Raw genomic sequence first — 15,072 nt, 5'->3', positions numbered from 1 at the left:
TCCTGCTGAGCCAACATCCACTCTCTCAGACCACCTGCATGGTGCTTTCAACAAACAGAATTTACTTCCCACTTTGCCTGGCTGACAAGAAGTGATTAATGAAAGTGAGCTCATGCCATTCCTTGCTATGGTGTGAACATGCCCCAAGTGCAGAGAGATGGAGCAGCTCCTGGAAGGAACATATCTGAACAATATTTCTGAGGGGCTTCTTCCAGTGGTTTTCGTCCTTTCACCAGGCTGGCATGGCCCAGTGCTCCCTCACACTGTTCATATCTGCTGCTGTTTTAAACAAGTATTTAACTTACCTTAGTGCTCAAGTAGTTTTCAATTCAACCAGACTCTCACTGCTGGTTTTAAGATCAGACCCCACAGAAGGGGTTTGGGAAGAGTTGTGCTGATGGCTGAACTACAGCAGCAGCTCGTGAATCAGCACTTGCCTCTGCAGGAAGAGAAAAGCAGAGGAGCTTGCAACTCACAGCTTATGAACATGCAATCACAGGAACATCTGCCTCCTGATATCTTGGAAGACTAATATCTAGCATATCCATTCTGCCTGCCTGAGTTAATCTTCCCCTGTTGGAACCAGGCACTGGAATAGCTCAGCTGGAGTGGTGCTGATGCTCATTAGCATCAGGAGAGACCTGGACTGCTCTTGCTGTTGGTCTCAGTGTTCTTTCTTCTCACTCTGATATTGAGCACACCTGTTTGAGGTCTCCCTTCTTTCCAGAGACCCTGTGGATTGTGGCAAGGGCACCATGGGGAACACTGACACCAGTCCCCATGAATGTCTTGGTGCAGCTATGTCTTGGCAAGCTTGTCACCACAGCTTCCACCTACAGACAATGCTGTGGGAGGTGACAGTGAATAGGGTAGATAAGCAGGTCTGAAATTCAGCTTGGGCACACCAAAACAACTTTACTTGTGATTGTAATGGTGAAGCACGTCCCATTGCCAGTTGCTCAGTGCTAAAGTCCATGCAAGGCAGCACAAGCCTTGCTCATGCACACACATGCACACCCACCCTCCAGTATGCCCATGCCCTGGGAGCCAGAACCTCTACAATGCACTAACAGGTCTGCTGTGAAACTGGTTTTTACATCTCAGCACTGACACAAACAGGCAACATTTTCCTAGTTCTCCGCCACAGGTGTGCAAAACACAGTGTGGCTACACCCTGTGAGCTCAAGGTGAAAATGTGCTGCCAAGAACACGTTGCTATCTGCCAAAGATAAACCAGCTGCAATGCAAAAGCAGCCCAGCCAGAGAAGAAACCCACAAACAAAACAGGCTTCCTGTGTTCTCTAAAGACACCAAGGCAGTGTTTAAGGAAGGTGGAACTAATATGCGTGTCCTCAAACAAGGCTCAGGAACAGGGGGAGGACAGCTTTTAAACAAGAGCCTTTGTTTCTAAGGCACAGGGAAGAAATTGGGCTGAGAAAGCTGCCTCCTGACCCAGGGCTGTGCTGCTGATACTTTACTGTGTTACCTTGAGGAATAGTGTCCAAGACTCTGCCTGGCAATTATTTAAACATTTAATAGGCTGAATTCATCATGCCCTACGCAGCTTTCTAGTTCACAAAAAGCTTTTGGATGTGCCCACTCATTCAGATGATCCAGTCAATTAAAAATTGATGTATGCTCCTATTTCAGTTTAAAGGAAGCTAGTTCAGGTAGCTAGCTGAGTGCTGCTCCTGAGAGGCAGCCCTTTTAACCAGAGCAGGCCTGATGTGAACTGAGAGAGCTTCTGGCTTTGGGTATCTGATTAGAAATCTCACCCTGCAGAAGGCTGATGCAATTGTGCGCAGATCAGCCCTAAGAAAACCATCTTCAAAGTGTGGGAGATGGAGCCTGGTGGCCCCACTGCTCCCAGGGCCCTCCTGACGTTGGCAGCAAAAGGGGACAGGTAGGAAGGAAAAAATGGAGACTACCTCTGTTTCTTTCACTTCTTCATCTGGGGAGTGAGATTCCCATGGTGCCATGAGCATGTCAGATTAGTACAAGACTGTTCCAAAAAGATGGGGCCAGATTGCCAGATCTGTAATGCACCATAACTCTGCTGAAGGCAAGGAAAGGGGAGGTGGGGCATGGCAGGAGAGCTGGGAAGGACTGCTGACCACCAGGTCAGTAAGACCAGCTCAGGCCCTGCAATGACAACTACAGAATCACAGAGCACTCTGAGTTGGAAGGGATCCACAAGGATCATCACGTCCAACTCCTGCACAGTCCAGAAATTCACACCATGTGCTGTTTGTCTAAATGCTTCTTGAACTTTGTTAGGCTTGGAGCTGAAACCAATTCCCTGGGGAGCCTGTTCCAGATCCCAACCACTCTCTGGGTGAAGAACCTTTTCCTAATATCCAACCTAAACTTCCCCTGACTCAACTTCAGGGCATTGAATGCTAATCTTCGTTGGTATTTTGTGTTCCACTGCTGCATTCCTAGTTCCACTAAGATGTTTTAGGGAGGATCCCTGTCTCTTGTTGAGTCCCCCTTTTGTCCCCAGCCAGGGGAACTTCCCCTCCACAAATACATACCACATGCTCCCATGGCCTTGCATTGCAGCATTGCATCAGTGAGCGAAGCACGTGAGGAGATCTCGCCCTATTGACACAGATCCGTGGAGGCCAGTGGAGTTGGACGTGGGAACGTAAGCCAAGGCAAACCTGTTCTCTGGGCTGCCCTCGCTGCCACCTGCACAAACACAGCACAGTTCCAGGGCACTGAAAAAGCAGGAAGGGGGAGGCTGCTCCACACAGTGCCTGCCAGCCCAGCTGATGTACCAGGGCAGAGTCCCCCAGGCAAGCCCCATGTCAGCCTGGCCCAAAGCAGGCAGCACCATCCCCAGCTCCCTGCATGCCCCTGTTCTCTCTCCTGGTCAGCTTCCCACAGAGGGCTCCTGTTTTGGGACAGCCTTGACCTGCACTGTGGGTCAAGTAGCCTTGTGTCAAAAGGCCAAGCTGATGTTTTGGTCACCTGTGAAGTTTTCCAGACCTGAGTTCCCTTTTCCACCAAGAATACTAAGCATGACAAAACCCGGATTTGAAACATTGTGTTTGAACCAGAGTTCAACCAGAGTTTGGATTTTTTTTCTTTGGTATGAATATATGATTTCATTTGCCTGATTTCTAGAGCAAGAGATTCACAGCCCCAGTGAGATTCACACGAACAAAGGTTTTAATACATCCAGGACAGAAGAACTGAAAACATTTGTGCTTAAAATATATGACATGTGTGCCTCACCTGCAAAACAGTTACTTAAAAGACACTGATTTAATGAGCTGCAGAGTCAGAAAACTGACTGCCAGCCTTTCTGTCCATTTCCCCAGCCATTCAGCGGGGCAGACAGGACCCATTTCCCTCCCAGAGAGGGGGATGGGAGGTGTAGCTCATGCTTTGATAGTGCCCCATGCCATGCCTTGCACATGGACCAGACATTGGCGTCTCAGTTTTCCTCTCTGTGTTTTCCACTGAATGAATTCATCAGATCTGGTGATAAAGTCTCCCCTCAGCTTTTGTCCTCTTTGCATTCTTTAAATATTTAGTACAAGAATGTCTTTAGGTCACCCTGGCTGAGGCTGAGTATTTCCTCCCAGGAGCTTTGGTTGGTGGCAGTGGTGGTGAGCCAGGAGAAGGCCAGAGTGAGAAAGGTCCTTGTATAGCTGGGGTGGCACTGGGGAGAACACTGCTGAAAAAAAGATAAATCAGGAAAGGCAAAGGGAGAGGACAAGGGAAACAAAAGAATTGGGTAAACTTAAAGGACGGAGGTTGAGATGGCATGGAGAAGGTTCCTGGCTGGGCAATATTTTATGTGATGCTTTCAGAATGCTGAGAAGACAATCTGGATGGAGACAGCAAAAAGCCAGTGGGAACAGACAAGTTGCCCAGTTCATTTGGAAATAAAGAGAAAAAGGGAAGTAAGGACATATCTAGAGGGACAGGAGTGGGTAATAACAATTAATGATAATTACAGAGTGAACTGCTGAGATGTGCTCACTTCAACTTCAGCACCAGCTGATGGCAATCAGTCACAATCTGTACAGTGGGAACTCCCTGCAAGAACCACGAACCACAACTTGTAAAAATTATATTTAAAAGCAAACCTTTTACACCCCTGCTTCATTCTTACCCCTTAAACTATCTTTTATTCACTTTGATTTTTAATAGATCGCCTGGGAAGCTAGAAGCATGTTGTTTCTGGGACAATTGCCCACCAATGCATATGCTTTATAATTCTCTTTATTAAAATCTTTCTTCTTAAGAAATACAAATTGAAACACTTTGCAATCAGTTACACAGATCAGTTAATATTGGTGACAGGTCCTACATAATTAAACAAGTACTAACAAATTTCAACTGTTTACAAACCAAAACTTAAATTAACAAGATTAAATAAGCTCAATAAATAGTACATCTGGTCCAGTTCAAGTATAATTCAACAAATCACAGCCTTAATCATTAGAGAACAGAAAAAAAACCCTGAATATAACCAGCCTAACACTAATTTAGTGTTAAAGCCAGTGTGAAACTTTGTCTGATCTAATGGGGCAAATGTTTAATTCTTTCATTTTTTTCTTCAAAGGAAGTAGGTTGCAGATTGACATTAAAGACTATTTGAGATCAATGCAGATTTCACAGAGATGAAAAACATAATCCCTATTATAAAAGTGCAATCTTTGGTTGAGATGTATTGAAATGGTTTTGATATATTAAGGAAGCTCCTTTTTAAATATCAATATTTGTTTGGCTAGACCTGAGCCTGCTTTGTGCTATATACATATATATATATATATATATAAATAAAGAGCGTGGATTATAGTGATGACAAGTTATGTCAACTAAAAAAAGTCAATATTTTAATATAATAAACCAAAAGAAACAACACATTTTTACACAAGCTGAGGAAGGTAAGGGGCTGCCTACAGCAGAATTCTTTCTCAGCAGAATAGGTAGTAGAGACAAGTTGAGGAGTGCCTGTCAGCATTGCATGATGGCCTGTTGGAGAGGGAAGGAGATTATCTCTGAGTTCTCAAAGTGCATGGGGCTGCAAACTGATCATGGGCATCATTAGGAGCTAATTGAGACTTGGGATTGCTTTCAACTGTTGAGGTTTCGGGGAGAAAGGACCTTCTCAGAAGGGGAAGTGCCCATTTGGCTGTTCCCAGGATTTTGCAGATTGCTGTTTTGTCAGGACAGAGTCCAAAGGGATGGGGTGTCCAAACCAGCCCTACAAATGTCTGGCTCTGATCACAGCAGTGGGGCTGGGCTCTGCACCTGCACTGCTCACCTGAGTCATCTCCCTCCAGAAGAGGAAACTGCACAGGGCAAAGATGCCATCTAGAGCCACCTCCTTCCTCAGTGGCAGGCAAGGGCCTGTAGCTGTGACCCAAACAAGGTGTCTGGAGCCAGGACATTTCCTGCTGAGCCTCGGTCAAGACCCCACCTCTGGAGACTGAAACTTAAATGGCTGGGGACCAAAGGATACCAGGACCAACTGTATCAAGGAGGGATTAGTATTCCTAATGCAACTGTCTAGGGAAAAAAAAGGAGGTTAATTGCAAGCTGTGAATAAAGGGAATGAACCTGGTTCAGAACCAGAGGAGGGGGAAAGTAGTTTGAATCATCTCCCATAAATCCAAAAATAAGCCCCTGGGTAAACACTCATTTTAATTATTCTTCTGCTGCCAGTCAAAATCTCATGGTTACCTGCTGCTTTCCTTGCCTGCCTGTATCCACCTGTTGTCTGTTTTCAGAAAGTGTGATTTAAAGCTCTTTGGCCTGGGAAAGTCTTTGTTGTGGATTTGTGCCTTGCCTATAATAAAGGCAGTGGACCTGTAGCTTCTGCTGCGCTACAAATAAAGAATAATAACAGTGATAATTTCTCATTTGAGGTTACCTGGGGATAAAGCTGCTGGAGGCATATGACTTTGATATACAGTCAGCTATGTCTCACATCCAATTAAGCTTAACCACATGGTCTAACAAGCTCCCATTAGGCTGGTGAGAGCCCCAGTTTGATAGCAGGGTTAGCTTCAAAGATTTGATGCTTGATTTCCTTCCCTTGTGTTCAGTTTGTGCTGAAGGGCACGAAGGGAACTTCATATTCAGATGAAACATGACCAGCTAGAGAACTGCACTTTAGAAGACAATTGCACAATCTTTACTGCCATTTTCATCATCTTACAGCCTGCAATACAAGCTCTTGTCCTAACAGCCCTGCGCTCAAGTTTCACTGCAATGTGAAAAACAAACAGTCAAAGGAAAACCCAACCCTTGAAGGAAAAATACCTGGTTTGCAATATTGGTGGGTTTTTTCCTTCTCCATAGGGGAAAAAAATCAACCCCCTACAAAAAACAATCAAACAAACATAACAAACAAACAAACAAAAAAAACCCCTACAAAAACAACCCAACCCAAAAAAAAAAAAACAACACCACCAAAAATCAAAAAAAGCTCCCACCAAAACAACAAACTTCCTCCTCCAAGACTAAAACTAAACTAGCTGTTTTAAATGACTGATGGACACAAGTCTTAACATACTTCATACCTGGACAAAGGAGGATTTAGGCTGTAATGTTTTTCATTTCCCCTTGTTATTTGGTAGGCTCTGTCTGAATCTGGGATGCAAAGAATCCCTCAACTTGCAAGAAGCAGGAATTCCAACTATGAAATCTGAACCTACCTCTGGTAAAAATAAGTGGAAAGCACAGGCCATGGAATGGAACAGGGCTTCAGGCAACAACACCAGGCACCTCTGAGCGACACTGCCTGGCTACAGGGTACTTTAGAGAATGAGCACAGCTGCTGGCACAAGACAAAATGGAACAAATACATGGTGGAAGCAGTTTTGGCAATTTAGCCACTTTGCAATATTGTGCAACATCCCTGTCACTCCAAGGGAAAGCTAGAACCTTCTGGGAAACTGTTTCCTCTGCACAACATCTAAAGAGGACATCCAGTACCAGCAATTTTTACAGAATATATTGTGATGAATATTAGAGTCAGGCAAAGAATGGAAATGCCTGCAAATCCCTATCTGCCCAGATTGCACAGGGCATTTTATAAAGTCTGGGATCAATCCTGGCAATGGTTTGCATGCGTATTCACTTTAGTACACAAAGCCCTATTGAAATGAACCAGAAACTTGTACAGTGCATTTCAAAGGGACTTTGCAAAATACTAAGCAACAACTGTGCAGAAACAATAGGTCATAATAATGCCAGAGCTGCTGGTGCATCCTGTGTTCTCAGTGCAGTGCTCCATGAGCCATCAGTTGTTGTATTCACCTTAAAAAATTCAGGGAAATAAAATACAAAAACAATATTAGAAATCTGGCATCTTTCCATAAAAACCAGGAAAATTCAACATTGCCAAGCTGAGGAAAAGCAAGCTTTAAAGAAAACAAAAAGACCTCAAAAGCAAGGATCTTGAATAAAATGTCTAAAAGAGACATGGTCCAAACATGTGGCACTTTAAAAAGCCTCTCATGAGAGTTTCAAGTCTGTAAGACTCAAAGTTGGCACCCTTTAGAATTATCAAAATGAAGAGTTTCAAACACAACGGTCCCTGGAGAACACCCTGACCACACCATGGAAAATGCTGAAACCAGAGCAGGCTGGCTGTCAGCACGTGCATTTGAACTGCTCTTGCTGTGCTGGGTTCGGGCTCTGAGGTCCCTGGGACAGACTGTGGCTCCCCTGGAATTGGCACAACACTGGCAGTGTACAGTCAGTGCTTGACAACACAAACATTTGTCATTTCACCAAGCTCTAAGACATGAAGGTGGGTGCTGATGGGGTTTACATTATGCCATCTACTCACTAGTTTTAGCAAAATGGTTTTAGATATTCAATGCAAATCCTACTTCTCACTGGGGCAATGAGTGAAATGGCTGAAGATATTTTAAGCAACATTAAAGCCTATAAATAGTCACATCTCCTTTCCTTCCAGTGTCCACTGGAGGATGCTGAGTGCTGCTAAGTACTCCACCTGACCTGACATGTTACATCAGAACTAAAACTTTAAGAATCCCTGAGAATTCTGATTTAATCTAGGAAACCACTCCCAGCACGCAGAGTGTGAGAAAGAATTGCTCCACTTCTAACAGATATGCCAGCATTGCTTCACCGTGGGAAACAGTTTCAGGCATTTTGGTTTTTAATGGCACTCTGGGCATAGATGCATGGAACATGCTCTTTATTTCCCCTCCTCTGTACAGTGCAAATTGATAGTTATATCATAGAAATTAAAAAAAAAAAGTATCAGCATTCCCTCATTACAGCTCTTCCAGTTCATCTGCATCATAGTTTTTTCTTTGCAAAGTGAGGAACGATGCCAGTGTCATCCTGAGGCAGAGATGAGCCTTCTTCCTTCACTTTCAGGCTCTCTTCTGCAAGCTGGGATAGATACTTCTGTAATCACACCAAAAAACCAAAGCATTATTACCAAAACTGAAAATATTCAACACAGGATTCTTTATGCCTCTTTAGAGCTCTAACTCTTCCAATATCTCAAAAGGAAAGAAAGCACACAGAAGCCCCATTTTGGTGAAAACTCAAGCTAGAAAACATGGCTGTGTCAGGTAAACTACCTGAATACATGCAGAGCCTCAGAAGTTCAGAGCTTTACTGTGTGCCATGGGGGGAACTGGTGACAGAACCAGGAGGACTCTACTCCCCATCAGTCTGTGCAACCAGACCTCACCTCTTCTCTACTCCCCTGTGCTATAGGGCAGGAACTAACTCCACTGAGTGAACTGAATTCTGCCAGGAAAGTACTGCTGTGTCAGAACATAAATGTGATTTCAGAGTCTTGAGTTAAAGTTTATATATTATATTTTCAGCTCAGAGATACACCTTTTGCACGAGAACATTTTGTTTTAAGGGAATAATCACACTCAGTAATAATCAACACAATTTAGCAGTTTGGCTAGAGTATTTACCTTTATTGTGTTTCTCTAAGATAAAGCCTTTCACTGAGATTTAAAAGAACAGACATGGCCAGTGAGGCTTTCAGCCTTTTGGCAGTGCTCTTAGTTGGCAGAGCTGCACACAAAATGGATGATGAATGGGTATGGGTCTCAAAATAGTGCTCAAACTCTTTATTCAAGGTCAGCTGACATAGAAACGGATGGAAAGAAGCTTTTCCAGCAGCAGCTAGTGCAAAGACACCTGGGAAATTCCAACATAATAATGTAGAGGTATTCTTCTTAATGACACATCACCTTCATCATACTCAGGAATAACTGATCTACACATTATTAGGATCATAAAACTCCTTTCCTAGCTATTTACTCATTCTGATTTATTTTGAAAAGATTCTTTCACATCACTGCAAAATTTTTTCTACTTGCAGGATTTCCCCCGAGTACAGTTTACTCTTTGGCATCCATGGGAAAGAGATCAAATGAAAAATGGCTGTAAAAATATGGGCTGTGTTAGAATTGCCACATTCTCTCAGATAAATACAAGTTTTGAAAAAAGAGGTTCATCTGAAAGTTACTCAGCAATGGTAATGAATGGACATACCCATGGACTGCACCCTTATTACTCTGACTAGAGAGACTGGGCTGTGGAAATTACACAACTCTCAGTCCTGATCTCTGGGTGCAAAATTCCACGTGGCAAAAAGCCAGAGTAAATGTTACAGTAGTATACAGAGATATAGGGACCATAAAGGCTGGGAGAGGTGTTCTGTACAGCATGAACTGTAATAAATCACTAACACTTGTCCCTGGATTGGATAACCCAAGCTTTTGGGGCTTTTCATGAACACCGACCAACATAAGACTGAGTTTAATCCAATACCTTTAGCTGATGTTGCCAGCTGTCATGACTATCACAAAGACCAGATTTGAAATTTGAGATTCAGATTAATATATAGCAAAAAATGCATGTTTTTTTTCATTTAAATACAAGTTTTGACAAATACTGCATAAAGCCAGTGGAAAACAGTATGAAATACTGCACTGAGTTGCCACGGTAGCTCCCACCAGATGAATGGTGACAGCTTTCTGTAGCTGGAGGAAGTGGAGGAAGGAATGGTAAAAATATAGATTTTTTTTGGACATGGGAATTGCAGTGTATCTGTAAATACAAACATCACAAATATTCATTATGATGAAGAGAATTAAAAATTACAAAAAGTCTGCAAGGCTGGCAAAGAAACAGCTAATTTTTTTTTATCAGTGATTGATGTTATTTGAGGGGCATCATAGTTAGATAAAGTTGACTAAACTTACTTCAAGATGAAACTATCATCATATAAACAAGGCTTTTGGAAGAAAATTGGCAAACAAGCTGTTCAGTGTTGCATTCAAATCCAAGCACTGCACGTATATTTTGGATGTGGCTCAAGGAGATCACATGAAAGACAACAAGTAGCAAATCAGCTGTAAATGACTCGAAGCTGTGACACAATTTGGGACACTGTTGTTGGCGCTGGTTGATGGCATTTGGCATCCAGGTAGGAGAACAGGAACCCTGCAGCAGCACTCCCATAGCTCCACTACAATCAGAGTCTCTAGTTCCTACATTGATGAATACACTTGTTAACTTGCATCATCACAGGAGAAGCCTGGTATTCCTTGCAGAATGCATAAATGATCATTTTGGACACTAAAAGGGTTCTAGCAACACAGAACAGTGATTTGAAATTTACTAAGTTTCCATTTGAGCAGGCAAAAGTTGGACGAGACATTTGCTTCCTGTATGTAGCAAGATAAGAGGTATGGCTTGACAGAACAGCCTGTTTTTATTACTGCATTTGGCAGATTTAATTTTAACAGCTTTTATAGTCTTTGTTCTTTTATCTCAAGTCAGTGTTACCTATCTACCACAGTACTCATGGGAAATGGCTTAATAGGGAGAAAAGGAGGTTATTTTCACACTAAGTCAGTTTTAGTTCGGCCTGTTTCTTATGACTTTAACAAAATAAGTTAGAAAAGTAAAAAAGAAAAATCCCTCTTCTTGGCAGAGAACCAGCTTCCAGGGGCAGGGGCAAGAGCTGCAATCTTTCTTTAGAATGAGTTTCTTAGGGACAGACTTGCATGGGATACACAGCCTGCACTGAGTGGTGCCACCTCTGGTTAATCCCTCTGGGTTTTTCTGTATGAAGCGAAAAAAGGAATGCAAACTGGGCACCTGTTTTTCAAGCTTGCACTTGGAGGGTCCATTATAAGCAAGAATCAGAGCCCTGTAGGAAGCCTTTGGAGGCCAGAGGCCTTTGTATAATTACAGCTGTGGAACTTCAGGAAAGCCAAGAAGAAAATTCTCCCAGAGAAATTACTTGACTGTGAGTGTCAATGCCTACTAGCCACCTAAAGAAAGAGAGCAATTACTTGAACAGAAGCAGAGTTACTGCATTTACTGTGGGCAGAAGGAAGGAGCAGAGAAAGGAGGAGCAGCTCTGCTTTGCTCTGCCATGACTTTTGCTAAGAGTATGAGAATGACAGCACAAGTGTGTATGTAGTGTACATACCCTGCTCACAGGCAGGGAGGGACTGGGGGTGGGAGCTAAGGCCTTCTCCTCTGAGGAGCCCTGAGAATGGGACAGGCAATGCTCAGGCCGTTGTGACTGATTCTATTGAAGGAGCATCTCAAAAGTGACAAAAGCAGGTCTTTGAACTGCAGGCACACATGGTCTTCCTGCGCTGTTATCAACTGCTGACATGTTTTTGTTACATCCTTATGGAGCAACAAGCACTGACATGCTCCTGCATATCCCAATGGAAATGACCCAGCAGTGGTGCTCTGCACACAGGGAGGGGATTTCAGAGGGTCACGGGAAATGCCTCGCAGAGCCCGCGTGTCACAGAGAGCTGCGAGCTGAAACACGCTGAGAAACCCACACCAGCACAGAAATGGCTCTGGCTATGTTATCAGACAAATGTCATGCTTAATGCTCCTGACAGTAAGATGTACTGAACACTGCTACTGCTGGGGTCACTCCCAGTGACAGAAACATCTAGGACCCTCTGAAACAGAGAATTAATGATCTGAGTTGCATGCTGTGCTAGTCACAAGGACCAAATGTAGGTGAGAAGACCAAATTATCACCTGGCCTCATTTTACCTATAATCCAGAAGTTGATTTCAAGGACCTGAGAGGGAGAAATTAGCATGCTAACAATTGGAACTACTGAAAAGTTTGTTTGCCTGAATTTCACTTCGTCTGAATTCTGTCCACAGACTAAAAACTAATTTTTTATCGCATCATCTACTGTACACACAAACCACTCCACAAGCTTGTTGTTAGGTAGCTTCAGGTGTGTTTTTACCTGGAGATTTTTGTAGTGAACAGTACTCCTGCAGTGACTTGTCTTTGCTGTCTCTTCATTTGTATAGAAGAGCCCACAGAGCTTGCAGTAAAACCCAGTTCTAGGCACCACAAATTCCACACCTGTTGAGAAATTCTGAATTACATTAAAGTTGAAATGTCAGTTAAAATCCTATGCCTCCCATAATAAACCTGTTTTCAAAGAAAAAAATGTGCTATTTAGTTAAATATTAGGAATAAGAAGACTGAATCCTGGATTCACTTCTCTGATTTCCCTAATTTTGCAATATTGAGCTGCACTTTAAAATCTTGTGCATTGAAAACACACCTTTTCTCTTCTCTCTTACATATACATGCTTTAAAATCTATTTTGCTATAATACTGACTGGAAACTTCACTCTGTAACCTCAAAGGCTAGAAAAGCAATAATACTTTTTAGCCGTAAATACATGTTCAAGTTACACAGATTGCTTTTGAGGATGTACTTCTTCCAGGTGTTTTGCTCATAATCAGTATTTACACAGTAAAGCCAATACTTTTGTTTATACTTTATGCCAAAGACTTTTAAATTACTAAGTATTTTTTCATACGTATTTCATATATAGTCCAAGGGAACTTATTTCATCTCATCAGCTGCCTTTTGCCATTCATTTGGAATGAATTAGCAATGATCTAGAATCAAAAGGCTGTTTCTTTCAACAGCTACCCGTCTGTCATATACTCTGTTCCTTCTCTCCCCACATCTGTTCTGAAAAATAAATATAGCAAGTAGCCTTAAAGTGACATCTTGTTGTAAGCCCTGGGTATTGCAGTGGGCGGCCCAACGTACCCAGGGGAATGCTGAGCTCGGTGAAGACGTCCTCTTGTTCCCAGCCTGCTGCAGAGGGCCTTTGTTTAGGCTCTACCTCCGGGTATTCCAGAGATCTCATTTCCAAGTACCTAGAATTTGCTTAACAAATAAAAAAATGTATTGAATTAGAACAGTTTATTAAAGAGACGTTAGTAAGCTTCTTGGGAACACTTTCTGAATGGATCTATAAATGAAGTAAAATCAGGAAAAAATGCTTTTCCATTCCAATCAGAGGCCTGTTTGGTGCAACTCCAGCAGCTGTACTATGGTGTGCAGTCACTTTGATTTCTCCCAGTAGACCATTTTTCTATTTCTAATTTAATGCTATGTTTGGAGGGCTTTTGTATTTTAATCTCTATCTAGACCAACAACATCACACACCTCTGGCAGAAGCATGGCCTGACTGCAGCTTTGTAACCACCAGCATGATCAGTGCTGCAGCGGGGCTGACACAGGGGCTGCTGAGATGGTGGGGGCAGCAGGACCTGATGAATACAATTCTCCAAACCTGCCTTTTGTAGGATCCCTGCAACATCATTAGCATCTTCTCCCTGGAGCCACTCTTCTCCCATCCTCACTTCTCCAAGGGATGGTTCCTGCTTTATGGCTCTAAGCTACTAAAAGATTTTAGTTTCTGAATAGTAGGGATGGGATGGTTGGTCCCTGCTGGCTGACACTAATTGACACAGCAGGAGATTCAAGATGTGGAAACACTGGATTGATTTGCTGAGGTAGATATAGCCAGTCAAAAGAACAGATGATGTCCCTTCCCATGATTAATTTTATTTTAAAATAAGAGGAATTTGCTATCACAGAGCTACAGAAATACAGATAAACTGGTCAGATTCCTCTTTTTCAGTCCTTACATCAAAGAACTACCTCACTTGCCCTGACAAAATTCATACTGCATTGCAAATTTCACCTAAATAAGGGATAGATTTTCTTATAAAACAAACATATTTTGCTGAAACTAAACCTGTCCTGTCTTTCAAGTTTGTAGTTCAAAGATCTACAGTTTCTGGCTATGAGAATGAATTTTTCTTCACTTTTAATTATGCCTATTGCATGATTCAAAAGAAAAGAATATAAAATCCTAACTGGTTGACTTTCAAGTTAACTTTAAACCTACCCCAGGATTCCAATACTGCAGCAGAGAACCTGGAAGACCCCCAGTAAGCTGGTAAGCTTAGGCACTCAGGGCCTTTGCAGCAACTAAAGTCCCACTTCAGTTGATTTCTGTGCTTTTGAGCAGGCAGCTGCATTTGTAGAGGGCCTAGAGCCTTGGACTGCAAATCCCAGATAACGAGTCCATGTCAGAAACCTGGGAAGCATGAGAGGCCCTGGAGCTTCCAGGCTCCCTGCTGACAAGCTGGAAGCTGAGATGCTGGAAACACTAGTAAATATGCTCTTGAGACACCCAACTCTTTCATCAGCTGGCTGCCCAGGAAGCCAGGAGAGCCAACTTTGCCCTTCCCAGTCCCATGGCAATATTATCTCCAAACACACAAAGTCTGGCAAGGTGTCTTCAGGCCAGTCAGGCAAGTATTAAAAACCAGTGAGTTTCAAATCTGTCCCGGAGGAAGAAGTTAGCTCAAAATCAATTGTTCACGTGAAATGTTTCCAGCATTGCACTCTCAAAAATCTTCCATCACCTTCTTTTCAAAAGCCCCTGTCCATCACATGGGCTCTGGCAGCAATTAAAAAAGAGCATTTCTGACCAACATACTCAATGTAGTTTTTCACTTCATCTCACTATGCACAGCCCATTTGCTCAAGTATCATGATAAGGAACTGAACTGACTTTCAGACCTCAAGATCCCTTTTTTCCTGACAGCTAAAATATAAATAGGTAGCTATGATTACATTTATTGGCATTATCTCACAGCACATCCTATCAGTTATATTAAAGGCAGCATGCAGTAGATAACAGGATATGATAAGGCAAGTCC

General features: G+C 42.8%; 1 protein-coding gene and 1 long non-coding RNA gene across 2 annotated transcripts in view; both read right to left on the bottom strand.

Annotated features, from left to right (window-relative positions):
• Positions 1-2,555: 2,555 nt before the first annotated feature.
• Positions 2,556-7,077, bottom strand: LOC127059759 (uncharacterized). The gene is made up of 3 exons (XR_007777908.1): positions 6,681-7,077; positions 3,969-4,050; positions 2,556-2,691 (listed from the first exon to the last, which is right to left on the bottom strand). It is a non-coding gene; the product is annotated as an uncharacterized LOC127059759 (long non-coding RNA).
• A 262-nt stretch (positions 7,078-7,339) lies between these two features.
• RBM20 (RNA binding motif protein 20) overlaps positions 7,340-15,072 on the bottom strand; it is a 99,601-nt gene continuing 91,868 nt past the window's right edge. The window contains exons 12-14 of the mRNA XM_030241471.2: positions 13,103-13,222; positions 12,275-12,396; positions 7,340-8,409 (exon numbers count right to left, since the gene is read on the bottom strand). Coding sequence (XP_030097331.2) covers positions 8,299-8,409; positions 12,275-12,396; positions 13,103-13,222 — 353 coding nt within the window. The 3' untranslated portion in view covers positions 7,340-8,298. The remainder of the gene's footprint in view (positions 8,410-12,274; positions 12,397-13,102; positions 13,223-15,072) is intronic.

This window comes from Serinus canaria, chromosome 6 (genome assembly GCF_022539315.1).
Source record: "Serinus canaria isolate serCan28SL12 chromosome 6, serCan2020, whole genome shotgun sequence".
Classification (NCBI taxonomy): Eukaryota; Metazoa; Chordata; class Aves; order Passeriformes; family Fringillidae; genus Serinus; species Serinus canaria.
This window is presented reverse-complemented; position numbering and strand designations above follow the sequence as displayed.